This window comes from Pomacea canaliculata, linkage group LG13 (genome assembly GCF_003073045.1).
Source record: "Pomacea canaliculata isolate SZHN2017 linkage group LG13, ASM307304v1, whole genome shotgun sequence".
Classification (NCBI taxonomy): Eukaryota; Metazoa; Mollusca; class Gastropoda; order Architaenioglossa; family Ampullariidae; genus Pomacea; species Pomacea canaliculata.
The window spans coordinates 7,089,793-7,117,289 of NC_037602.1; the positions used below are offsets into that span (position 1 = coordinate 7,089,793).

At 39.7% G+C, this 27,497-nt stretch overlaps 2 protein-coding genes across 4 annotated transcripts; one reads left to right on the forward strand and one right to left on the reverse strand.

The window, feature by feature from the left end:
* The first annotated feature begins 581 nt into the window (after positions 1-581).
* Positions 582-11,671, forward strand: LOC112554243 (exoglucanase XynX-like). The gene is made up of 16 exons (XM_025221940.1): positions 582-610; positions 3,496-3,692; positions 4,410-4,565; positions 4,743-4,837; positions 5,611-5,767; positions 5,954-5,999; positions 6,254-6,409; positions 6,946-7,001; positions 7,782-7,919; positions 8,311-8,482; positions 9,223-9,333; positions 9,688-9,902; positions 10,027-10,243; positions 10,591-10,805; positions 10,998-11,088; positions 11,536-11,671. The coding sequence occupies exons 1-12, from the start codon at positions 608-610 to the stop codon at positions 9,730-9,732; spliced, it is 1,332 nt and encodes a 443-aa protein (XP_025077725.1). The 5' UTR covers positions 582-607; the 3' UTR covers positions 9,733-9,902; positions 10,027-10,243; positions 10,591-10,805; positions 10,998-11,088; positions 11,536-11,671.
* A 2,063-nt stretch (positions 11,672-13,734) lies between these two features.
* LOC112554561 lies at positions 13,735-26,054 on the reverse strand. Of its 3 annotated transcripts, XM_025222375.1 has the most exons (18): positions 24,709-24,866; positions 24,088-24,243; positions 23,696-23,791; positions 22,737-22,894; positions 22,499-22,543; positions 22,129-22,284; positions 21,479-21,534; positions 21,120-21,257; positions 20,013-20,184; positions 19,695-19,805; positions 19,368-19,583; positions 18,830-19,043; positions 18,393-18,607; positions 17,886-17,979; positions 17,035-17,163; positions 16,568-16,684; positions 15,637-15,816; positions 13,735-15,066 (listed from the first exon to the last, which is right to left on the reverse strand). In XM_025222375.1, the coding sequence occupies exons 6-18, from the start codon at positions 22,183-22,185 to the stop codon at positions 14,867-14,869; spliced, it is 1,899 nt and encodes a 632-aa protein (XP_025078160.1). In that variant the 5' UTR covers positions 22,186-22,284; positions 22,499-22,543; positions 22,737-22,894; positions 23,696-23,791; positions 24,088-24,243; positions 24,709-24,866; the 3' UTR covers positions 13,735-14,866. The 3 variants fall into 3 exon arrangements, with proteins under 3 accessions (XP_025078160.1, XP_025078161.1, XP_025078163.1); XM_025222376.1 differs by lacking the exon at positions 24,709-24,866 and adding an exon at positions 25,864-26,054 and having other exon boundaries at positions 22,499-22,894; XM_025222378.1 differs by having other exon boundaries at positions 17,886-17,976; positions 22,499-22,894.
* Between the last annotated feature and the right edge of the window lie 1,443 nt (positions 26,055-27,497).

The window sequence follows — 27,497 nt, forward strand, 5'->3', positions numbered from 1 at the left end:
ACTGAATGACAGCATCACTGTTAATACAGGTTGGTAAATTCAGAATCCAAACACAAAACTACAGAAAACACGTACATACGTACATATGCTATGTAAGCATGTTCCAGATGCTGAGTAAATCGGCTGTACATTCCTTTTGTTGGTATATGAAGAAATCTTATTTAAATCAGAGTTAATATAAACATTTATTGTACATAGACCACAGTTTACGTTCCTCCTGTTGGGAAATGAAGAGAGATTTTTTTGGGAAACATATCAGCGGTTAAATAAACTTTACCTGTGTATAGACTGTAGTAAAAGCACAGGTCGTGCCGTGCATACAAGCATCCTGCGTTGAAGTTTTTAAATAGATTTTCACATAAACGAGTCTGTCAGATGTGGAAAAATAATGCCATCGCATTTTATTGGTTGCGAGATTTTCATGACTACAAAGTCGGCTTGAGCAACAGAAGTTCAGAAAATGTTGCTTGTTGATAAAAGAGCCATCAAATGGGGTTCAGCAATGAATCAGACGACACATGGGCAAACACTTTTTTTCTAAGGTTTGCCTTATTTTTTCTCCTTGTAAAGTTACATGAACACTTTGGTCCGGTTACCCTCCTTCCGAATGGTAAGCGATGTACTCTTTCTTTTTTTTTAACTGAATATGAAACTGGTTGACTGGTGAAAGAATCAAAGAATTGTGTGGCGAATGGTATTTTCTCGTTTTGCAATAATAGGTTATATCTAAGAAAGATTGTGATGGATGACGAGCCACTATTGCTTAATAGTTTGACAAAGATATGGATACATAAGGGCATCTCGACGTCTCACCGTAAACTAGTCTGTTTGTATTTATATTGTGCTCGTAGAAATCGTTTCACAGCGGTCAAATGGACTGTTAGTCTGTGAAATTACGCCACACCATCGCTTTTAACGGCCAATCAGCTCATATGGACTGCTTTCACTTGCGAGATATTCTGAAAGCCATTGTGCCGAGGGCTAGTATCGCGAACTCAAGATGGTCGGCAACCTACACAAAGGATACACCTGTTGTCAGCTCTATATTTCCTGGGTCTAGATATTTATCAGAAATATTCACTTAATAGCATTCACGAAAGCTTTCGACTTACTTTAGGACACATATTAGTGCCTATTAATCAGGCAAAATGAATATTGATAACTATTATAAATAAAAATTAAACTTTGCTATTTTGGGTTCAAATATATTTCTTTATGTTGTAATTCTTTTCAAACAAGTATTGTTATAATAGATGAATAGCTCTTTATCGACTATTAAACACTTGTCACCAGTACATTGAGAATCTTTTGTTCGGGGTTCGGAAACCTAGATCGAGGACAGATGCAATGAGATCGGCATGGGGTGACAATCGAAGGCCTTTCATACTCAAGAGTCTTAACAATAATGCTAACAGAGAATCTCCGCGATCGAGGACAGTGAGAATCACCTGATATCGGATAACAAAGCTGTCCTAGACTGATGAGCGAACCACTGCTTAAAACTTTACAATTTCCCGCTGACATCGGACCCAACATCCTCCAGGAAATTAAAAAAACAGAATGAAAATCTAGGGGACTTGTAAGTTCTAAAAGAAAATGAAAAGGGGCGATTCGGAGCACGTCTGGGGTAAACAACAAAGCAAAGTCTCCTGGGGTAAACAACATCCCAACGGAGTTGGTCAAAAGTGGCGGGGAAGAGGTAGTAAATCTTTACATCGGAGTCCTCATCGAAAAGCATCTACATAAAGGTGAAGATCTCTGCCTTTAATTGATTGACTTCAAGAAGGCTTTCGATAGAGTATAGCATGAGAGTCGATGGAATGTGCCACGGACATTTAACGTGGAGAAAGGCCTTGCACGCACCATCAAGGTACTGTATGACAGCTCCAGGAGCTCAGTGGTCTTTAACAACCAAGTGGGTAAGTTCTTCCACTATGGTTGGTGTGCGACAGGGTCGACCTCTGTCCCCTTTGTTCTATTAACATTTACCTGGAGACGATTATGTGTAATACACTGTATGACTACCACACCTCCTTCTCAATCGGAAAACACTGTTTATCCTGTCCCCTAAGTTTTTTTGTTTATGTATTATTTAATCCCCCCCCCCTTCTTCCCATTATAACCCTACCACGTTTGGGGTACGCGATATTACAGATCAAACATCGTTGACAATTACACTGACTTATCCCTGTTCCTGTTTCTGGTTGAACTATCCAAGCTGGACTACTGGGGCGTTCAGACTCCATAGCATCTCTGTTTACCGATTCAGACTCTACGACACGTATTTGAAAATACCCTGTTCAAGTCTCTATCAGTTCAATTTTAGAGGACACCTGAACTTATAACCATTCAACCATCGTCAAAGAGAACCTTTTATGTACTATTCAATTTTGGGGAGTAATAAACAGTTTCCGTTTTCCTCTCGGCTATATCCTTTAGCAATACCACGAACAAACAGAAAATAATCCAGGGCGGAAATTAATACACGGTTAAACAAACATCATGTAGTATACACATTTTCGCCACATTTGCCATGCAGCTTATGGCTTCTTTCAGCTTTTTTCTCAGACGAACCTAGTCACGCCATTTTTGTGAAGTGACAAAGAGTTCTGATGAATTTCAAAAAACATTAGTTCCTGCCGAATAATTAACAAAAGATCTGTTATTTCAACCATTTCGTCTACGTTATATACTTTAACTTTTATTTACTGTCTTTAATGCAACATGAAAATTCTTCAAATTTGTGTTTGGTATTAATTAATACAAACCATAAAACTCAACCGTGTCAGAGAAGAGACATGTCTTTACAAGCAGAGCTTTTATGAAATTCGTACAACAATTTTCCGGTTTGTTAAGATGATTATCGGGTAGTTCAAACTCTAATATCGAACACCTGCACAAGATTGTTCCCAAGCCTTTTGTGTCTTTTCTACAAAAAAGTGTTGTGACAGATGGAAAAATAATGATTATATTGTTTTCTCTGAGAGGGTCGCTGGGTCATTTTCCCGTACTTGCAACAAAAAGTGTGTGGCGAACCAAACCATTAATCGCTTCAATAAAGACAATAATGAACTTGCTATATGGCTATAAAGGTATGTCCAAGCTTGACAGTTCCACGCTGTGCAAAACATCGTGCAAGAAACCTCGGTGGTAGGCGCCAGACATTTTTTGGACTTTCCACAATTTATTCTTGCTTTAGTCTCGTAAACGCACAGATGATATCGAGTCTTTGGTAATAGTAAAATATTAAAAACGCGAAATTTTCAGATTAGTTCTAATGAAATCTTTTCAACCAGTATTTTGTGCCTTAATTTTTACTTTCTAAGATAATAACAAGCAGTTCATTCATTTATTGAGGGATAAACGCAAAAAGTGTAACACTTGAAAACACACACACGAACGCTTATTTTGGATAATGTCTTCTCTGGATGATAAACAATACCCAAACTTCTTCGATTATACCAAAACCTCAAGGAAATATTTCCATTCATTCAGATACTACGTGTGATCAAAATGAGAAACATTGTCTTCCTCTTCGTGCTCATGGTGGGAGCGAGTCAAAGCCAGAATCTGCTGGACAACCCCAGTTTCGAGGGAGATTTGCGGGGCACGTGGGAAAACAACGGTTTTCTCATGGAACGAGTGAGTGGAGACACCGTGGACGGTAATTTCGCACTCAAAGCTTCTGACCGGTAAGTACATCTTGGTCACATGATCAGAGTATCGTTTCCTGGTCCTGTTTACATTCCATAAGTACATGGTCAGTATTAGAATTGCTGGGTAAGGTGTAGTCAATGTCTGTACAGGATTTTTGTATGGGTTATGTCCTAGTAAAACAATCAAAGGCGTGTGTGGCTTGAGAGCAGACGTTAAGGACATTGAACTTTACCGATACACTGACCTCGGTCCATACTTGTTTGTCAATACATTGTCAATATATTTGCAAATACAACAGGACCTGGGAACAGTTCTGAAATTCAAGACTTTTGCGCGTTCCCCTGTTAAGAACGTATTTTATATGAAACCTTTGCTGTAAAACATTTGCAAATAGGTAAAAGGGATTTCGAACAAAAAAAATAGATATTTTGAATAATACAAACAAAAAGACAGGCAGACCAGTCCCACAGAAACAGAAGGCGGATGAAAGAAAGGTTCTAACGATGCTTCAGAAGGTAAGGAGGCTAGAATTCAAAATTTTACAGGTTATGGCGCCTTTCATACCACATCCATTAGTCATTTCAAACCAGCATCACATCTACGAAGTCTTTAAACTGTCTCATGCCTCTAGTGAGATAAAAGACGGAATAAAATCAAGCAAGTAGTAAAGTGCTGGATTTATTCTGTGAGCTACCCATAAAGAGTAGACATGGGTATGGGGCTGACATGAAGGTGTTGTGCTGTGTCTCCAGAGACCGAGATGTGGAGGGACCCAGCCAAGTGGTGCGCGGTTTAAAGCCCAATGGTCGCTATGAACTAAATCTCTACATCAAGCTGCTCAACGATGTTAAAGGCTCACTGTATCAAAAGATTAGAGTCAGCATGCAGTTCCTTTTTGTCGATTCAGGTAACAGTAGAAATTTTGCTGCATTCTTTTGACATCTGTAATAGATTGTAGCCGTTGAATGTTTCTCTTTTGCTCCAACTGACACACTCACGCACTTACACAAACAGAAAAAGTTATTTCACTAACATAGCAATACTTTAAATCATAAATGTATAAATGTAAGTACTGTATCCTGCAGGAAAATAGGAACCTACGCCATCGCCTTCAGATCCCTCTGTGACTCCTCGATGGGGTGGATACACGTCAACGGCAGTATGAACGCTCCACTCAAAGGTTAGGTACTTTCTTATTCATTAACTATAAGTATAACTATAAGTATTTTATTTAAATGTATGGGTACTGATTATGACTGAGACGGAAACTTTTAAAAACAACTAATGCACATTTCTCATTCACATAAACGCAATTCCGTGACTGTTGACCTTTTGGAGTGTTAATATTCCAGGTTTGGAAGGATAAAAGAATACGCAGAGGTTAAAGAAAAAGTGAGTGAAAACCGCAGAATCTGTAGGCCTTCAGTTGATAAATGGTAAATAATGAACTCAGTCGACAAATGAGAATCTTTGTGGTCAGTTTTAAAGATCAACTCACACACGTCAACAGTACAGATGTTCACTCATTATACAACTCCAAGCGTCTTAAAGAGCTAGGCGGGTGCAAATAATTTTTTAAGGATTTTTTTTTAGGTTAAAATTACAGACGACAGAGATGTGAACTAGATAGGTTTGAGTAGTGAGAGCAGATGACATACAACAGTATATCCTGAAGTTCTCTTTGCATTCCGATATTTATTTCGAGAGTGAAATTCCTGTATTTTTCAGATTTGAGAAAATAATATCTTTCTCTGAGCTTCACCTAATCATTGGAACCTATTTTGCAGCTCACTAGTCCTTTAACATTCAGGCAGATTATTAATTCTCACATTCCAATATCGCGTGCAGAAAAACACATTGTACTGCAGTATGCATAAAAGAAACAACGATTATTTTCATTAAGAGTTCAAGAATTTTTTCCTTTTTATTTCTCTCTTAATTTATTTGACTCAGCTTTTACCACGGTGCGACTTGGTCTACGAGGTCCGGATGCCGGGGTGAACTTTTTGATGGACAACGCCTCTCTGTATGAAATCCCCGAGAACACCAAATGGATCGCTGATTCCTACTCTATGATAGACAAATACAGGAAGTCTAATGTCGACATTAGGTAATGCATTTGTCACAGCCTTCGCTCTAGTTTCTTTCAGAGAGAGAGAGAGAAAAAAAGAGAAAGAGATAGAAAGAAGAAAGTGAGCAGTATGCACACCTAACATCATGTGATACGACTGAGTGAGTGCTTGCCAGTCTATTTGCCTATTCATCGTTTAAAAGCTTTTTATCTACTTCTTACCAGTTTCACTACACCTTCAGACGTGTCTCCGTCTGCTTTTGACGTTCAGGTAAGAGCTGAAGCAACGAGATACACGACAAGACCCAGATTTATACATCCTAGATGTACGCCCATTCATTTGATTTTTGAGACACTCTGCTCAGTTAAGAACATTATGTGGGAAAACAAGTAGTAATATGGGAAATTAAAAAATAGAAAATAGAAGAGCAAATACAATGAAGATATAGGTAAGAAAAAGCAGAAGATGAAAACGAAATTGTAACGACGACGATGATGACGGTGATAATGATCCTTCTTTGATAGATTCGGCTGAAAAAACATCTCTTTCCATTTGGAGTGAAAGTAAAGGATACTCAGATTTCTGCCACATCCAATGACGAGTATACCAATCTTGTTGTCAACATGTTCAACTGGGCCACTGTTCAGAGCTACAAGTGGAAGTTTGATAAAGGTGACAGGGTGGGTATCAAGCATTTTGAGCAAAACTTCGTTTCATCCGAGTTTCCGATATAGACGGCAATTTACTCCTTGATTCGGTAGTATTTTGAACGTTTGTCTGTTTAAAATTATATAATCATTGTAAGTCTTTATATAGGCATTACCAATAACTATGATAACACTAAGTGACTCATTGTTCTGATTGTTTACCTGAACCCTGGTCGAGCTGGGTCTTTCTAGTTTCCAGCGTGGATAATAACACTTGGAGTAGAGATTTCTGACAAATTGACAATCAAAAAGCAGAACTGATGATATTTACTGAGGACAAAAGACAGCATTTAACACCTTAACAATATCAGTAAAACAAAAATACCAGCCACAGTTTAAAAATGTACATAAAAGTCTGTGACACAGAAAAAGATAATCTTCCCTGATCTCGTTGTAAAACAACCACTAATTATAATACTTAGCAGAATTCTGTGGTCTTACCAAGCAAACTTCACAATTTCACTGCAACTAAAGTTAACAGCTTGAAACTGTCCAAGGGTTTGTTGCAGTATAACCCCGACTTCAGCAACGCCTTGACCGCCACCAACATCCTCGTGGCTAAAGGGTGAGTATCTAAAGGTCTCTAGCATCCAAATAAAGTTTACAAAGGTGCTGATGGGCTTTTTACTAATTCCACGTTATTGATTTATTTATCTTATGTTTACTGTATTATGTCATGATCATAAAATGCCTAAAATGCCTAGAATGTAAATATATGCTCTAGTCCATGATCAGACACCTCGATACATTAATCCATGCGTTGGTGTATCCCAAACTCACATTATTTCAGAATGGATAGGTTTGTATCATGTAAAGATGTTCATCAGCAAATTGTAAGCGAATGATTCCGTTCCTTTTGGTGGGAACATCTTGGACTTCTGTGATGATGTCACGAAGTTCATCACCCTGTTCTGGAGTTGCTTCCCCTGCATTCCCCTTCTTCCTACCTCTTCAAAAAAAGACATATTTATGCGTTGATGAAAAAAGCATCAGCAGCAATATTTTGCGATCGACTTGTTGGTCTTTACATAGTCCAATATTAAAACCCCTCTACCAGCCGTTAGTATAATGTTGACAAGGATTTGCAGCAGAATGTCAGATAAACCACAAAACTGTCATTGTAATATTTATTATTTTTAAGTTTTAAGTTACCTGGTTCCCATGCTGCTTTACTTACCACCTCATATTCTATTTTTATCTAATGACGTCTACTTCGTAAATTCATTCTGTGTGTGTATATAGAGAGAGATTTAGAGAAAGCTGCTTACACAGTATACTTATGTGTGTTTGTCTGTCTGTATTTGTGCATGTCTATGTCTGTGCGGGTGGGTGTGGGCACGTTCAGATTGAAGGTTCGAGCACACAATCTCCTATGGGACGTGCCAGACAACATACCGGACTGGGTTCTAGCGCTGAGTGGACAGGAACTGAGAGATGAGTTGGACAAACACGTGCAGTACATGTGTACTCTTGCTCTGGGCAAGTAAGTCCTACACTTTGCTCGCCCCATGTCTTAATGTCTTCCGATCTCCCTAACCTTTGTTGTACTCTCTTCCTCTCTTTCTGTTTTCACGATTTCATTTTAAAAACAATGTCTCTCTTTTATTTGTTCGTGTTTGCATCTACAACTTCTCTCTCCCCTTGTTCATAGCTCTTTCTTTCGTTCTTTCTAGCATAAACATATTCACACATTCTATCGCGTACACACAAAGTACAGCATCATAGGTTCACACACATGTAGATAGGTAAATCACGGTAGATGCCGCTTACATGAACTCAATAAACAGCAAGCTGTAACATACTTGATAAACGTTTATCCAAAGCTTATTCCTGCCCCAAGATCTCATTTATTCAGCTTCTGGGTGGCTTTACAGGGTGACACACTGGGATGTCATGAATGAACACACACACGGTCTGTACTACGAGGAGAAGCTGCAGGACCAAAACTTTACCAAAAACCTCTTCCGGCAGATGAGAAAGTGCGACAGTTCCGCGAAGCTGTACTTCAATGACTACCAGGCTGTGGACATCGGAGGTTCTACACAGGTAACATGGTCCTATGTGGGCTGGGAAGGGAGCTTTATCGCGACCCCTTTTATCTTGGAATCATCCATCTTTCTGCTTTATCTTCCCCTTTCCTCTCCGGAATCAGCCTTCTTCCTGCAGGACCTGCTCGATCCCATCATGTTGGGTCACTAAAGAAAGTGGGAATGCCTGGTCCATGGCACCTTACAATAATATTTTTCTGATTCTTTTATCAACATCATGTATTAATTAATATTATACTAATTACTTATTATTATATGTATAAATTATTATGATGTGCTTGCATGCCTATATCTAAAACACCTTGAGTCTGACTGATGCTGGAAAAAGGTGCTGAGTGTACTATTTTTTTTATATTTATTAATTAGGTGACTAGTATAGTCTCGCGGAACAGCTACTTTGGAAACCTCACCCAAGTAACAATAGACTTCGACATTTGTTTTTTAAACGCGCTTTTAAAGTAATTTGAGTAATTTCTGAATTTTTTTCAATTCTTTATGTTTTAGTATGTAAACTTATACTTTCAGTTTGGTGATTTTTACATGTAAATTTTTAGTTTACAAAATAGTGGGAGCTTTAAAATACTTTTTTTTAACAAACATTCACATGGTCGTACTGACGGACGGTTGAAGCTTCTGTAATGTCTGCGAAATTCTTCTCAGCCATTTGAAAACTATTGTTTGCACTCGTGCATGTTGTGTGCGTGGATCCGTCTGTGTGCATCCACAATGGTGTTTCAGGAGTACTACCATTTGATGAAGGAGTACCTGGCACAGAAAGTTCCTGTCGACGGCTTGGGAGTGCAGGGCCACGTTCAGACAGACACCACCCCTGATCCCACGATGATCTGGGTTAGTTCTGTGCTCTCCTCCTTGAAATATCTTCCATGTGTGTGTGTGGTATAATTATGTCTCTTTTATGTGATCTACGTCTTTGAGATGTTTAAATCTAAATGGCATTACACAATGTCTTATTAGATAGACATGGGAAGTAATAGTTTGAAAAGTTTTTTCCTCATAAAAATTCCCGATAAGAAAAGCGAAACAACCAATAAGAGCAATAAATCATCACAAAAAACAAATGTCTTCAAATCATGCAGGTGCTCTCATACGCACCGTGGCTGTAGGCCGAAGTATGTCACTTATTTCAGCAAGCAAATGAATTATAAAGAAGTGACTTTTCATAGTCTAAATGCTTGTTTTCAGAGAAAACTTGACCGTCTGGGGATGCTAGGGCTCGACATTTCATGAGCGAGTTTGACGTCGAGTCGCCGGACCACGTGCAGCGCGCTGATTGGATAGAAGACGCCATGCGAGCACTGTTCAGTCATCCTGCCATGAAGGGCATCGTCTACTGGAGTTTCTGGGACCTGGACACGGGAAATGTTAACAGGGAGCTCATTCAGGGAACCGACGTGAAAGTAGGTTTCTTTAAATTATTGTTCTGTGTGACACTTAAAATACTTTTTTCAATCCTCAACAAAATATTTGTATCTCTGAGTCGCAAAATGTTAGGATCAGTGTTCACATTCTTCGTCTCTTTAGATCATTGAACCTGGACAGCGGTTCTTTTGTCTACTGAAAAAAGAATGGACAACGACTGTCACTAAAAATCTTGGCGATGGTTTGAACTTTGCCCTGCGTGGTTTCCACGGTGATTATGAGGTGATAGTACGACGATCGGGGGTGCCTATACAAGTGGAGCGCTTTAGTCTGGGACCGAGCGACCTGGCAGTCAACATTCAGGTCCCCGACATAACAAGTAGGTGATGGTCAACTCTTTGAACAAAAACCACATATTCACAGTCCCCTACCCTCCCCAAAAAATAAATAAACCTTCTCTGTAATGTAAATGTTCTACTTTCTTTACAAATGATGACATCAAATATCTTACATTGTTATTCATGCGAAAAAGGATGCACGCTCCCACACGTAAATATTTTTTAATTGTACACCTCTCACTCACTCACTCGCTCACTCGCTCACTCGCTCACTCGCTCACTCGCTCGCTCACTCACTCACTCACTCACTCACTCACTCACTCACTCACTCACTCACTCACTCACTCACTCACTCACTCACTCACTCACTCACTCACTCCACTCACAGCGGCAGTAAATGTGCCGGAAGACAAGGACTACGTACCCAGGTGTGTCAGCCATCGCGGCCAGAGGTCTCTGGGGCTGCAGTCCACGTCATCAACAAACACGCAGCTCACCTGCGTCAACGTCGAGTCCACTCCCTCTGGTGGCAACGAAGATGACGTGGCATCGGTCACCTGCGGAACGGACAGCGTCATGACAGGCTGCACGAGCTACAAGAACGTGAGATTCCATTTTATTCTGCACTAGTTATTAATCTTTGTCTTTATGTCCTTAATAGATAGCTTCATGTATGCTGGCAAGAATCAAAAGTTCTTTCGAAAAGTCTCCGAAATACTTTCAAACAGTGGACACGACAAAGAGCTTCCATGGAGTCTTCTATCACGATGTCTGTTTATCTGTTTACAACTGCAGGGTATGGTCGGGACGAGAAAAGGAGAGCAGATTGTCTTTGAGAAGGGGTTGGCCGTGTGCAGAGCGCTCAACGGTCGAAACTCGCCAGAAGGTAATTCCAACCTACATCAGAAATCCTCTGCACTTCACTCATGATAAAAGCTGTAAATGATGGTTGAGCCATTCCTCACCCCAGATAGTAATGTTTCAGAGATAAAGATAATCCAGAAAAATACTCAGCCTTCGAAATGGAAAGAGTCATGCTCTGCGTCCAGATTAAACTGTAAAACAAACCTTTTTGTATTGTATATGCCGGTCAACAATTTTTGAAGAGGCTTTGCAGTTCAAATAGATTATTGGAGCTTCTAAACAATAAGATCTTAAGAAATCGTTTATCAAGGTTTTTCTGAAAAAAAGTAAATGTATTTACTGTGTATTTGTGCCTTGACTGAGGTGTATCTGAAGGAGTAAAAATGTTTGCTTGTTATACTGTGTCTTGTAAAGATCAATCTAATAATGCAAGGTTTCTCTGGCTGTTTCATGGTGTCTCGGTGTGAAGGTGTAACGGCAAATGCCCAATGCTGCATGGAGTGTCCGGTCTGACCTGCGACTATCGAGTGGCAGGACCTTCCTTGTCCTTTGATGGTGCCCAGGCCGAGGCAAAGTGCGATGTGAAGACCCTGCCTTTAGGCGAGAGAAGTTACCATTCTTATCTTCTAATTTTGCTTTTTTTTTAACGAAACGTCAAAACCCTGATAAGAAGCTAGATCATCATCACCCTCACCATCATCATCACTCATTCTCTTTACAGTTACAGATTATTTTGCTCGCACATCTCCATGAAATTCAGTAAGAGAGATCCGTGATACTCTTGTTCATTTTTTTTTTTTTTTTTTTTGGTACGCTTAGGATGTTCCAGCTACAGCCGGTACCCGGATATGGATGGGGTGTATATTGATGACTCATCAAACAGCTGCGTGGCTCAGAGTGGACATCCTTCCTCCACAAGTCCATCAGAACACTCAGGTCAGCTGCGTTCATCATTCAAAGTTTTTTTAATGTATGTTAAATTATTAATAATAACAACAATAATAATATCATAAATTTTGAGGGAGAAACAAGGATAAAGGGATATGAAGATAAGACGGGTACCAGTCAAGTGACTGTGAATGCATTCTTACTCTCTTGTATATTAGACCTTTATATCAGGATGAATGAATAGTCCTTGACCCTCAAGCGTTTTACTCGCAGGTTCCGTTGCTTACGCCGCTTGCTGCTCGGCTCCAGGCCTTTCGTGTGTACGCGTGTCGTCACTTCCGACAACTCTTCGCACGGGAGAGTACCAAGAAGTGACCTGCCTTTCTGGTTATGTCATGGTTTCATGCAGCAGTTTTGCTTCTGACGGCAGATCAGGCGGGTCCAGAATTGTTGGTGAGTGCCTTGCAAGCTTTTATGAAAACGGAAAATAGGACGTGGCAGGGAGGGTGTTCGGAGGTTGTGTACTTTGCTAGTTACTCCACTCGACTCTCTTCCTAACTGACCACTAAGTAGAAACACATGTCAAGGCTTCTGCCTCGGGGTCTTAACCCATTGGAGATCATGAAGTAGGGTTAGTTGTGCAGGTCACCTAATAATCACGTGTCTGTCAGGCGCATGTGCTGCAACACATGAAGCAAGCTATTAGCAGATCTCGTGACAACGGGAAACTACTTCGCAGGGCAAAGAATAGATGGCTAATGAGAAGCAATCAGCTACAATCCTTTTATTACGGACTTACCTCCAAAATAGACTAATGCCGTATCATTCGAGGGACAGCAGCTAAAACAAATCGATAAAGGGAAGAAACTCAGCATGAGACCATATATCAATTGTTTCCCCTTTGATTACCCCTGTCGTACACAAGTAAGCATAGTTCAAATTATGACCACCTCTTATTTATTAAGCAATGTGGAAATATTTTGTGCACTTTCCTTGTTTAAAGTTTGAAAATAAAGTTTCGTGAAACACACGCATCTTGACTAGTTCTTACACTCAGATTTAGAACACAGAAAAACACAGAAAAAGCTTCATTCTTTCCGGGGGCTTTTGTATTTACCTGTAAATTATCAATGCTGCATTTAAAGGACAAGCCCCCAGCAGCAGCAGCAGTGCACCATCCTTCATTTTGTGTTTCAGACGTCAGTGGCGTCGACAAGTGCAGAGCGTTCTTGGGAGACAACTTACCCTCGGGGTCACGTGACATAACAGCAACTGCAACGTGCTGTAAGTGAGACGAGACAGCACTAAGAGACTATTTGGATCTGTGCGCACGCCTACGGCGCAACAGCTTGTTGCAAGTGGACTAGTCTAGTGTCTGCAGCAACCTGTTGCGCAAAGTCGTCCTAGCGTCTGGACCACTTAGGTTGGTGACAAAGGGGATTAAACAATCGAAGACATTGAAACCCTGTTAGACACCGAGAATAAAGCTTTGCTTTCATCTGCAAGCGTTGGTCTTTTGTAGTGTCGTACAGCACAGTGATGAGCCCTTCTCAAACGTTATTGTGATTGTTTACATGTAAACTACAGACTGAACACTCTAGCCGCTTTCGTGTCTTTCTTTTACAATTAATGTGTACCTCGCTCGCAGGTGCATATATATATATACACGAGCGCGTACACAGGCATACATAATGGCACACGTACACACACACGATCGTGGATAAGCACGCGTGCACACACACAGGCATATGAACACACAAGACACGCGCATCAGCAGCTACACGTTCATTGTTTCTATAAAAGAGTATGGGAATTCAATTATTTTGTTTTGTACAGTGCAACTAAAGTATCAGGTATGCTTATTTCAATAATAATACACCACTGCCTCGAAATAACAAAATAATTATTAATGTATTAACCTTATCCGTGTTATCATGAGTGGCAGCACTAGCGACGAACTGTTTCGTCTACTGGAAAGTAGTCAAAAAGGGTCTGGTGGTAACAACTGGCATCAGTGCGTGGGTGGGTGCTTGCGTGAGTGCGTATGTGTGTGTGTTAGAGATGAGAAGAAAGAACTTTGTTTAGGGCATTGCCCCATTTCAAGTGAGAGGTGGTTTTATGGGTACATAAAGTTCTTAAGTCACAAATTCCATAAAAACACTCATAAATACAGATACAATCTGACAACAACTATATTATCACACTATCTTACTAACTAGTTGATAATACTCTTATTCAAGAAAAATTCATAGGAATTGAAAATGCCTTAAAAAAGAATAGCGATAGGTTGAACAGATGTTAGCGCTTGTAATGCCTAATAACAATGGCAGCTTGAAACTAAATGGCCGTCTACGAAACTTAATGAGTGTGAATTTCTCGGAAACTAGTGTATATCGTGCAAATAAAATACAGTTCTGACTCTTCAACATCACGACAAAATGGACAGTTACAATCCATAGCAACGAGGCTGAATGCGTGTCTTAGGGTATATCATTTTATCGTGACACTCACAATCTAATTCTAGTCAAGGCACTTTAGACACCAGCATTTGGTAAACTATATTAGAGTACACTACGAAAGACGATTTAAAAGATTGATAGCATTCATAGCGCTCTTGGGACACAATTTCTAATAGCCAATCTTGTGTGTAGATGTATTTGTGTATGAGTGTATGTGCATGTGTGTACTTGTCTGTGTCTGAGGGGTAGCGTAGTCGTAACCTGGTGGACAAAATTTCTGCTTCATGCACATCGGCGCTGACAACAAGAAGACAGTAGAAATGATACGAAGTATTTAAAAGTCATATATTTCTCAGATTTCAATGCATCTTGTGACATCGTCATGGCTGGATGTCTGGAACTTTAAACAATGAATTTCCGCCAATCTGTATCTTTACTTATATTTAATTAGCTTCAAATCGAAACCTTCCTCTCACAATAATGTTTACTGACGCTGAACAAGAAATGTTGGTGAGGAACATCAAATAATCCGTTGCGCACGTCTTGACGTCGTCTTTGCTCGCCTACAGCAGTTGCAGTCGCCGTCACACCACGTGATCCTGATCGCAAGTTATCTCCCATGAATGCTTGGCATTCCTCGACGCCATTGACGTCTGAAACAAAACATATTCATGTGTTGTACTAGCATTTATGAGAAGACCAGCTGGTTCTTGCAAACACTTCTCTTCTTATTGAAAGAGAGAAAAGCTTAACAAACACTGCTCTGCAGTGCCCCTTATCTGTGTTTTTGTCTATTTAACGGGCAAACAAACAGTTGCACATCCCCCTGTCTAGTTTTGGTGGGGTATGTCGGGGCTCTAGTACCGCAGCACTAAAAGAGTGCTGAATGTAAACTTCTTACCATTATAATGTTTATTTCCTTGTTCTAAGATGGCATGATCGAAACTGGCGTCATAACCACTAGGCTATATACGGCTTACCAGTAACAGACTCCTACTTAGCGACATCACATACCAAGTACTGTTCTCTCCTCTCACCACTGCCATCTCACGGACATGTTCCCCTAAGCTGCCGTCAAAGTCATACATTCTGTCGTTATAGTCCAATGTTCGTCTTCATAGTCCTACATGTATGTTCTGCCATCATATTCCTACATTTTGGCATCCAATGTTTGTCCCCTAATAATCTTGTTAGGCAAAACGCTCACAATTTTCTTGACCCACCAGCAATTCTGGACCCGCCTGATCTGCCGTCAGGAGCAAAGCTAGTGCACGAAACCATGATATAACCAGAAGGGCAGGTCACTCCTTGGTACTCTCCAGTACGAAGAGTTGTCGGAAGTGACGACACACGTGTACACGAAAGGCCTGGAGCCGAGCAGCACGCGGCGTAAGCAACGGAACCTGCAAGTAAAACGCTTGAGGGTCAAAGGTTACTCATTCATCCCGGTGCAAAGACTTTGTAGATCAGAGAATAAGAAGTGACTTGCTATGGGGGAAAGTAGGATTCTATTTTAGCGCACACGCATATACATATTACCCAAACATTTATTATTTATTCTAAAAATGATCATTTTAATGCATTTCTAAACAAGCATTCAAACATTTACTATTAATCCAACATTTCAGCATTTAGTTATCATTTAAAGACCCTGTTCTTCTACCTCTGGTGAGCATTTTAATTAAAGCTGTCTCATTTAAGACAGAAGTTAGAAGCGTTTTCTTCCGTGTCTAAGACTGTTCGCATTTATGTTTTGCCATCCTCAGTTCATCAGACATTGGAATTATAAATAGTTACGAGGCAGCAAACATATTAATACCTCTAATCTTACAATATGTACCTAGTTTCTATCTTCTGAACACAGGTTTCTCTGTTCTGTGTGTTAAAGACATTGTGTAATATTCATATTGTTTTCTCTGCCCTGCAGTCAGTACAAAATTTGTAATTGTTTAAAAGTCAGTAATGAGTAAATGAATTTTTGTGCCTTTTAAAATCTCTTAATATTTCTGTTGTTGTGATTTTGTTATGTAGTTGTGAATTAATGGAACACTATAGTGTTCAAGACTGTCTCATAATATAATATAATATCACCTTAGAAACAATTGTCTTGTCCTAAGATTTAAATTTTTTTAAAAGTAACTGCGTCCAGCTCACCCGCCCGTTCTGATGGGCTTGTGAAGGCAGGACGTCCACTCTGAGCCACGCAGCTACGTAATGATTCGTCAGCGTACACCCCATCCATATCCGGGTATCGACTGTAACTGGAACATCCTGTGTTAATGAAAACAGACAAATAAATGTTCTGTAGTGTTGGTAATTGACAGAAATGTTGAGAAAACTATTTTGAGTTGTATTATTTTATAACGTACTTTTAGGAAAACTTTCTCTGAGCTTTGCAGAAAACAACTTAGACCGTCTACTGAGGGCACAGCAACCTTCTTTGATTTGCCTGGTTGAAATAAAATCTCCGAAAAATTTTGCACGCAGAGTGACAAACGATGTGTAATCGTAAACGAAACGAGAATTTTCTTTTCCCTTCCCTCCCATTTCCCCTTCCCTCCCATTCCCCTTCCCTCTCCCTACTCGCCTTTCTTCGGCATTAAAACGAGAATTTCTCTGACCTAAAGGAAGACTATCTGCGTCACATGTTGCCTCAGCCTGGGCACCATTAAAGGACAAGGACGGTCCTGCCGCTCGATAGTCGCAGGTAAGACCGGACATCATGCAGCATCGTGCAGTTGCCGTCACACCTTTACAGCAAACATTACGTGCAACACCTTTACATACACACTAGAATACGAAACTAAACAAGTCACTTTAAACCTTCAGATACACACCTTTACACACACCACAACCCTGTGAGCATGCTTTAAGGTGCACTTTATACACACTTCAATAGGAGGGCAGTAAGGGCTCTTTTTATTAATTAATCTTGATACACAATTGCCACACACCTTTATCTGCATCGTGATATGTTGTTGACACTGATCATTTTGTAGTATGTTACACACTCATTAGAAATATTAAGCGATTTCATGATTACCAAATCAAAACTCTAACTCTAAGTACTTGACAAAGGTACATGTAGTTTATATTTGGAAGTTGAATAATCTCCCATTCCAAAAAAACTAGTCCCTTTACGAACAGACTGTATGGTATTGAAGAAACCTATTTTAGATCCCTTGTCTACAGTTGAAGCATTCAAATGTGGCCTCAAAGCCCATCTCTTTAAGAAATACCTTGCAAAAGCAAGAGTACTCTACCACCAAGCTCCTCAATTCTTCATCCATACACTTTTTTGGATCATGGTGTTGCCTGTTTGACGACGTTTAAGTTTTATTATGTGGTTGACTGTTCTTTTGTTTATAATCTCTCGTGCTGGCGCTGTGTGCTGGTAGCATATTCCAAGAAAGTAAGGATTTTTTTTTAATAAAAGAGAAGCGCAGAAGTTTCTAAATGACAAAACCATTACCCGCCGGCGAGCTTCGACCGTTGTACGCTTTGCACGCGGCCACCCCGTTGTCAAGGACAATCTGCTCTCCTTTCCTCGTCCAAAGTTTACCCTGCTTTTGTAAACAATAAATAGGTCTTGTGACAAACGATGTCACAAATTCCTGCCTCGAAATACCTACTTATCTTCCGCATGTAAATCATTGGTTTTAAGCTAGCTTTAATTACATTCGATTATCAAAACATTTACATCTTAAAGAAGTTAGCTGCTAACATCTGTTTCGAAGACGAATGATCGTATATATCGCAATCGCCTATATGTAAAAAATTAAGAAATTAAAAAAGTTATATCACATTATAACTGATACTTATTAATATCTTTGATGATTTTGGAGGAATAATACTACGTATAAGCTCAAAATGTAGTTGAAAGCGTTGCTCAGTTTCTGTCAGTCTTAGTTTAATTTTAATTTCGCGCCATTGTAGATATTTCAATGAGAAACACGTGAACAATAAAATGGAATCTCACGTTCTGGTAGCTCGTGCAGCCTGTCATGACGTGGTCCGTTCCGCAGGTGACCGATGCAACGTCGTCTTCGTTGCTACCAGAGGGAGTGGACTCGACGTTGACGCAGGTGAGCTGCATTTTTGTTGATGACGTGGACTGCAGCCCCAGAGACTTCTGGCCGCGATGGCTGACACACCTGGGTACATAGTCCTTGTCTACCGGTACATTTACTGCCGCTGTGAGTGATTAAGAGAGGGAGGGAGAAAAGAAGGGAATGAAAAAGGTTGGAGATTAAATCAATTTTTACTTGTCCGTACGTACGTACAGTTGTGTGTAAATTTATAGAGAGGGAACAAGATGCATTGCCATTATTGTACAGAAGCAACAGAAAACGTTTTAACTGTAAGGCATGTGATTGAGCATTAAGAGTATTTCGTTACAAAATAATTACTACCTACTTGTGCCAGTGACTTGAATGTTGACTGACATGTCATTCGGACCCAGACTGAAGCGCTCTAATTGTACAGGCACTCCTGCCTTTCTCACGATCACCTCGTAGTTGCCTTGGAAACCACGTAGGGTAAAGTTCAATCCATTGCCGAGATTTTTAGTGATATTTGTTGTCCACTCTTTTTTCAGCAGACAGAAGAACCGCTGTCCTGGCTCAATGATCTATAGAGACGGGTGACCGGGCTGTTAACAAAACCTTTCTCTCTAAAAACATTTTTGTCACAAAATGTGGACAATCAGCTGCTTCATTATCCGTATGGACAGAAAATATTTATATAATCTTAAACAGTTTAATTTAATTTAATTTTTTTTTTATTATAGATTGATGTATTTGTCAGAAAATGCAACTTGCATCATCTAAAAGTGCTGATGATTAAGTTACTCAAGGGCGTAATGATTCACTTTCTAAAGCTGATCAAAACAAGGGTGGCTTGGCCTTCATTAGATGTGTTCTCTACTTTGGACAATGATGAGGAGAAACCTCACCGTTACGTTGGTCCCCTGAATGAGCTCCCTGTCAGCATTTTGCGCGTCCTGGTCCCAGAAACTCCAGTAGATGATGCCCTTCATGGCAGGATGACTGAACATTGCACGCATGGCGTCTTCTATCCAATCAGCACGCTGCACGTGGTCCAGCGACTCAACATCAAACTCGCTCATGAAGATGTCCAGTCCTAACATCCCCAAACGGTCAAGTCTTCTCTGAAAAACGAAAACATTGATGCTGTCAATAAATTTTCCTCTGGTCAGTTTGGATGTTTTATTTCAGTTACTAGAGAACACGCTTCAATGCACAAGGAATAGAACACTAACCCACACCAGAGTCGGATCAGGACCGGTGAACGTCTGAACGTGGCCCTGCACTCCCAAGCCTTCAACAGGAACTTTTTCCTCCAGGTACTCCTTCATCAGTTGATAGTATTCCTAGGAACAATGATGAACACTTACGACAGAGGTGCGAAAAATTTCTCATCCTTTTTTGATATTTATAGTATCATTCGTAGGACATACAAAATTATCTATTGAAAAATCGGCCTGCTTATTTGCAAAAATCACTTACTTAAATTATTTTTAAGAGCTAATTCAAAAAAAATGGCTCCGGTTATGCAAAGTGACAGAATCTTTTGTTACCTCCGTAGAGCCTCCAATGTCCACAGCCTGGTAGTCATTGAAGTACAGCTTCGTGGAACTGTCGCACTTCTTCACCTGCCGGAAGAGGTTTTTGGTGAAGTTTCGGTCCTTCAGCTTCTCTTCATAGTACAGACCGTGTGTGAGTTCATTCATGACATCCCAGTGTTTCACCCTGTAACAGCCACCCAGGGTCTGACTACATGTGGTCATGGGGTAGAAAGGGCTTTGGATATGAACAACTCTTCTAACGTGCTTGTTTTGGCATGCATAAATACTCACAGATTATGTGGTAACAATTATAAGTTGTAGAAATATAAACAAATAAAAATATGCATATAATGTCCGAGAAAAATAGGTAAACGGACAGGTGGATTGACATGAATTCCAAGGGTCCTATCGACCCGGTCTATTATTTCGGGACTTCAAACGTACATGTCATAGATTTGTATTGTAACTTAAGGGTTTTATTAAAAATTTTTTTGCTTGATGAGGTGTTAAGAATTTAATTAATGATTTATTACAGACTTTTCAAATAGTAAACGTTTCCAAATAAGTTACGTAAGAAGGTTTTCTCATTTGGATCTGAAAAGCTTCAACAGGTCATGATGGACATTCAAACCAATGTTGTGTACACAGTAGGGAATATTTTATTTGTATGTATGTGAAAACTATAAGTAAGTTTGATTCAAGACTGTTTCGTCTTTTGGATGAATTTACAGAGAGTAGGAATAATTTGAAAATGGTTTTTGCGGTCAATGAGGATCATCACGATTTTCAAAAGATGTAAGATGTGGAATTAAAATCCGAGTAAGAGATGAAAGGAGTGTAGATTGAAGAGATAGGCATGGATGAGGTCTTGTTTGCCAATTCATTACTCTCATAGCCTGTGTCCAGAAATCGTCATAAAGAATTTTTTAAGACAATTTAAAGAAAGGTCGTGAATGGCTGCCAAGAAATTGTGGGTAATATTTCACTTTGTCAAAGTTTTAAGATAAATCAAAATAAGAAAAAAATTAGGGATTTAGTTAAATAAATACGAGAGAACAAAATTGAAAGGTACAGATGACATAAAGACATTTTGCGAATGAGCAGCGTGTAAACAGTAACCTGCCGACAGCAAGAGTACACATGTACTGCACGTGTTTGTCCAACTCATCTCTCAGTTCCTGTCCACTCAGCGCTAGAACCCAGTCCGGTATGTTGTCTGGCACGTCCCATAGGAGATTGTGTGCTCGAACCTTCAGTCTTGACAACACATGTAGAGAAAGTTTATGTTAGCCAACACCAGTCAGTCTGCCTGGTTTTTTTCAGAATAGTCTAGTGCTACAAATTACATCTCTTGCGAGTAAACATCTCTTAATAAGATAAACCCATTCATTTAAAAACATAATTAGAACTTGGTTCAGTCTTAAAGTGAAACCAACGTATTAATTAATATGTCCAAAATGCTGCCTTCATATACGCACCCGTTGGCGACGAGGATGTTGGTGGTGTTGACAGCGTTGCTGAAGTCTGGGTTATACTGTAACAGAAACCATAAGACAGGGTCATGCAGTTCAGATTGAATTGCAGGAAGACCGCAGTCACCTTGATATTCTTCGTGTCTGAGGGCGTCTGCTTAGTATTTTAATGAGTCTTTCTTGTCAACGAGAAATTCTCTTTTGTGACAGCAAGTCCTACATTACAAACCACCTGACTGGTTTGGTCTTAACTGTTGTAGCTGGTTAAAGAAATGTTAACACGATTTGATACGATGCTTAAAGATACAGACTACGAAAGCCAAGCTTGTCCCTTCTTGCTCTGAGGATTAAATGACATCCTACGTCCTGATGATTGACTTTTATCTCATCTCTTCGCTAAAATTTATTATGAACATAGGAAATTACAATCTATTTTATCAAATATAGATATGGATTTAAGGTTTGCCTTTAAAAATCTCTACCTTAGTATTACGGGTTCTATTGGTACTTTCTGTTTATGAGTAGAGTCAACAGAAGCATATAACGGGCAAAAAGATGGGGTAGATTAGCATCGAAATGAGAGATAACTGTCAACACCAGGAAATGTGATCAAGAGCCTTTGGAGCACACGTAGAATCAAAATGCATGATACCCACCCTGTCACCCTTATCAAACTTCCACTTGTAGCTCTGAACAACTGCCCAGTTGAACATATTGAAGACGAGGTTGCTGTATTCGTCAGAGGATGGAGTCAAAATCTCGGTGTCCTTCACTTTTACCCCGAATGGGAAGAGGTGTTTCTTCAACCGGATCTGTAAGATCATCATCATCATCATCATCATCATCATCATCATCATCATCATCATCATCATCATCATCATCATCATCATCATCATCAACATCATCAACAAATGTTTTTCTTCTTCTCCTCTTCCTTTTTCTTCTTAGTTAAAATTGCTGGTTGCATATGGAAGTAAAATAAAATTGCAAAACCGTATACACGGCGTGACCGTCATTACTTTTTACCTGAACATTAAATCAGATGGGGAAACATCTGAAGGCGTAGTGAACCTGTAACACATAAAGCAGTTTATAGACAAAAAGATGATAATCACTAACTCATTCACTCACGCACACTGAAGTTTGCGTACTCTCTCCTTTTCTTTACTCTCTCTTCCTCTTCTCTCGCTCTCTCTGCCCCTCTCATATTTTATCAAAGAACTCAAACGATGGCAACGACTTAGCTTGTCATGAAATGCATCACCTAATGTTGACATTAGACTTCCTGTATTTGTCTATCATAGAGTAGGAATCAGCGAGCCAGTTGGTGTTCTCAGGGATTTCATACAGAGAGACGTTGTCCACCAAGAAGTTCACCCCGGGATCCGGACCTCGTATACCAAGTCGCACCCAGGTTAAATCCTGTTCCAAATAATATGACAGATAAATAAAACAAGAAATATCCCCTTAAAAATCAACAAAGCAATAGTTTTTAAGCTTTATCTTCTGTGGAGAATTAGCATTTTTATATTTTAATGTTAGTGCGGACAAAACTTTGTTTCTGGGTTATATATATATCTACCTTGTTTTTATATATCTGATAGAGGCTCTCTGTTTGGATGTACTTATATGATTTAAGTTATCTGTTTAGCTTCATATTTGCAGTGACAACTTTATTCATACTCAAAAATTTGTAGTTAATTGGTCTGCCATTCCAAATGTTTTATCTTGCTTTACTGAAATCCCCACACAGTTTACATACTATTATTTTTTTTCATGCTGAAACAATTTTCCAGTTCTGAGGGTGATCATCCATTCGGACATCACGTCTGTCTAAACATTAAATGTGCGTCTGAATGTGACAGGGGCGTTTGGATGAGCAGATGTATGTAATAAGATAAATTGATACATTATACAGTTATTTTCTGAGAGAAGATGATATTTCGTAGAATAAGATACATTTTTCGAAGACTGAATGGGGTGAATGAGGTGTGTGATTACAGTTATTAAAATATTTTTTTCTTTTTGGTTTAATAATTTTGGACTGTTTCAAAAAGCTCATATTTGTGTTACCTTTTATGTAGTAATATGCTCTGTGTATTTATTTACTGTGAACACAGTTTTTCTTTATGTGTAGATTATTCGATCTATGTATCAGTATACTGCGTGCTAAATTTTTAAAAATATTTTATGTTAACATTTAAGATCAAGAAGGCATCTCACTTCTCACTGGAGCGTTCATACTGCCGTTGACGTGTATCCACCCCATGGAAGAGTCGCAGAGGGCTCTGAAGGCGATGGCATATATTTGTATTTCTTCTGCCAGACACAATACATACAGTATTTAGAATATTTCTATTTAAGGTTCTGCTTTCTGTTAGCATGCGTTGGTTTCGCTCTTAATTCTCTTCTTTTACCTCTCTTTTACTGCCTATACTGAATAAAGGAAGTATATTCTCCATTCTCTCTTTCATACATGTGTGTGTGTGAAAGAGGGATACCTGGCCTGACATCCAGATACCATATTTAACGAAAGTAGTCCATCAGTAAGCAAAGCTTTGTTCATTTGAAATCAAGTTACCGTCCACCAACTTGGCAAACTCTCCTGCTCTTACCTGTATCTGCAAACTGAAACTGCATGTTCACCCTGATCTTTTGCCACAGACTGCCTTCAATGCGCATTGAGCAGCTTGACGTATAGGCTCACTTCATACCGACCATTGGGCTTTAAGTTGTACAGAGTCTGGGACGGCCCATCTGTATCTTGTTCCCTAGAGACACAGGGCAGTAAATGGATGTTACTCATATCTATAGATTGCTATAGATCGCCAAAGTACTGAGGCCGGTTATGGGTGGTTGATTGTGTCATGGACGCCGACTCTCTCTCTCTCTCGAGCAACACACACACACGACGTCCGTACGCGTTCTTTCACAAAAAACAACGATTGCCTGTGGCTGTCCACAAGATGTTGATTGGTTGCTGAATGGCTCGTGATTTCACAAACTTCAAGGCACGTGTGTATAAATAATAATCCGCACAATAATAATAAACACAATATTCTATCAGCGAAACACAGTTATCGGTACATACAATGTTTACAATCCGGGACCTTCCTCGATCAATTACACTTAAATAACTCTTAATCTTAATTCTTAATCCTAACCTCCACTCTTAATCTCAATTCTTATCATGTAGTTAATAATCGCACCAGCAGTCAATTTAGTACTTTACTCACAGTTCTGTTCGTCCACCCACAGTTCCAGTTTTATTATCTCATTTACATTTTCTTGGCTGGCGCGAAACCCACGGTACACACGGTACACCAGTGTACACACTGCTGGGTGCTTCACCGAAGGCGAAAAGATTAGATCTAGACGAATTCTCGATCAAAAAGGCGCTACCACAACTGCCCATACGCAGAGGAAAAAAAAAAAAAAAACCTTGGCTAGGCAAGGAATCACTTCTAGCATCTACGCTCACACAACATCCTTCCAATCTCATGTCCGCCAATGCCGTCTGCTTCTCTATATTTTTCGCTAGAGTGATCTCCCTTTCCTCGCTGACACTCGCTCATTCATACATGTTATTACCTTGCGAAGTGATTGAACTAACCTTAAAACATGGAGGCACGGACTGATCCATGACACATTGTCATTTCAAGTCCTTAACTGACTGATTATATTTCTTGTTTTACCTCTCAGTGGCTAAGATATGTTTAATAAGTTACAGACGCAATGCTGATGTCAACGACTGTGTTGTGGATAATGGCCATAACCTGTGAAATCTGAAATTCAAATAATTGTCTCTTGCTCTTGAATTGAAACCTATTACTATGACATCTCTTTCATCCACTTCCTCCAGTCTGGTGCGATTACCTGTACGTTTTTCCTTCTATCGTTTTATTCATTTGTAATAGTGCGTCTCTCTTTGTTATTATTTCTCTCTTTTCGTCTCCTTGTCTGTCATTTTATCTGTTTGCCTATATGTCCGTTTGTCGGTCTGTTTGCTTTCTCTTCTTATGTCTGTCTTTCTTGTAACCAGCGAGTGGATGATGTACTGACTGTGGTGTTGTGTAATGGACAAACTCTAAATGTGTAACTAGGACAACGCTCATACTCTAATTTTGTTACCATGGGTACGGACCTTACTTCGATTGGACCCATGCAAGGATAGTATAAACAGGAAGTTCTTAATACACATAGCATGTAATCCTGCCTTGATCTCTAACTAGGAAATGAACATGCTCTGATCTTGCAAACTGACCATGTCAAAATCCCGCAGCCAGGATATGGATCATGCACTGATCATGTAAATCAAGCGTGGACTATCTACTGATCGTTTATACTGGATATGCAACAATATAGCGATCATTTGACCAAAGCATACTCACCGACCACTGGCTTAAGCGCGAAGATACCGTCCACTGTGTCGCCACTCACGCGCTCCATCTGGAACCCGGTGTTCTCCCAAATGCCTTTCAAGTTGTCCTCGAAGCTGGGGTTGTCCAGCAGGTTCTGATCCTGACCCTCCCCCAGCATAATTAATACCGAGAGGGGGAAAATAATCTTCATTTTCATCACAGGCGACATCTGAATGAAAACGAATATTTCTTTAAGGTTTGAACGTCATCGACAACACAACAAGTCAAGTCATGGTCATTGGCAAATGCAAAGCTAATATCTGCATAAATGAAGTATGAATCGAAGAGTTAGACATCTTTAATACTGAGGAGCTCTTGCTCTACGGATGGGATATGTAAACTCTGCTATCAGGGTATGCAGACAGATATTATTGCAACCTCGGATACAGCGGACTCCGGAACAGTTACATTGTCTTGGTGGTTTGTGCATACTCACGCCAACCATAGCTATTCCCATTTAAAACATAAAAACCTAGTAAAATATCACGTGCTACATTCAGAAATAATCTGCAGGTCTGGTGCTTGAAATGAGCTTTCCATCCAACCAGGGTCAGAATTTCATGTCTCGAGTGATAACAGAACAGTGCAAACTTTTCCAAATTGTGAAAGTCAAGACGCCCAGTTACCCACCCCAAATAAATGCGTACTCTGCTAAAGCCACCATGAATTGAGACAAGCTTTTCCCCTTTATTAAGAAGGCCTACTGAGTGTAACAACATACCATATTTTCTACTGTTTAAGCAAGAGGCGCACCTATGGATACCGCTCTTCTTTCTCCAGAAAACTTTCCTCCAGGATTATTTACCTATGTTACCCTGATGACCTTTCATATTGATCACTAAAAGAAAATATACAAAGAGAAAAAAAATATAAACCACAGCATGATAAAAATTTAGCACACACTCCTTTGAACCCGGACAGCGGGTATGGGTCTAATTTCCCTCAACAATAATAAGGAAGTCAACAAAATTAAAAAATCATCAGCTAGAGCCGTGCTATATGTGCAATGAACTAGAGAGAAACTTTTAAGACGCTGTCGACAAAAACAAAACGCGGAAACAAGGTATCAACCTTCAATGGTTATTAATAAAAGAATATCACATTAGGTTCATTCCAAATGGAAATAAAAGTTTTTAAAAATGAAAAAGGAATAGCAGTTCTTCTTAGAACCTACGCCTTCTCCCGTGCATATTGATTGGGATGAGAAATAATTATAAAGTACTAGTAATAGACTAAATTAATTAATTGTTTACTTTAAAAAAAATAGTATGTTTCTGAATAGTCTCCAGTAAAACACTAGTGAGAGAGGTATAGTTGGTGCTTACCTGACTGCGCAGTGTGAAAGACAGGATGCTTTGGTTCATAAAAACAACAACTTACATTTAATAGTCGCCTCAAATGGGCTAGAAACTTCGAATGAAATAAATTGCGGATGTGGTGTGCAGGCCGCACCCTGATGAAGTTGGGCCTGTATCCCTTTCACCACCCACCCTCTTTCTCTCTAGTTCCCTCCACACAGCTCCTTGACCTTTCATTTCCCCCTCCCCCTCTATATTTTATGAGGCCTTCTCTCAGCAGGTAAACAATAAGGAAAACAAGAGACA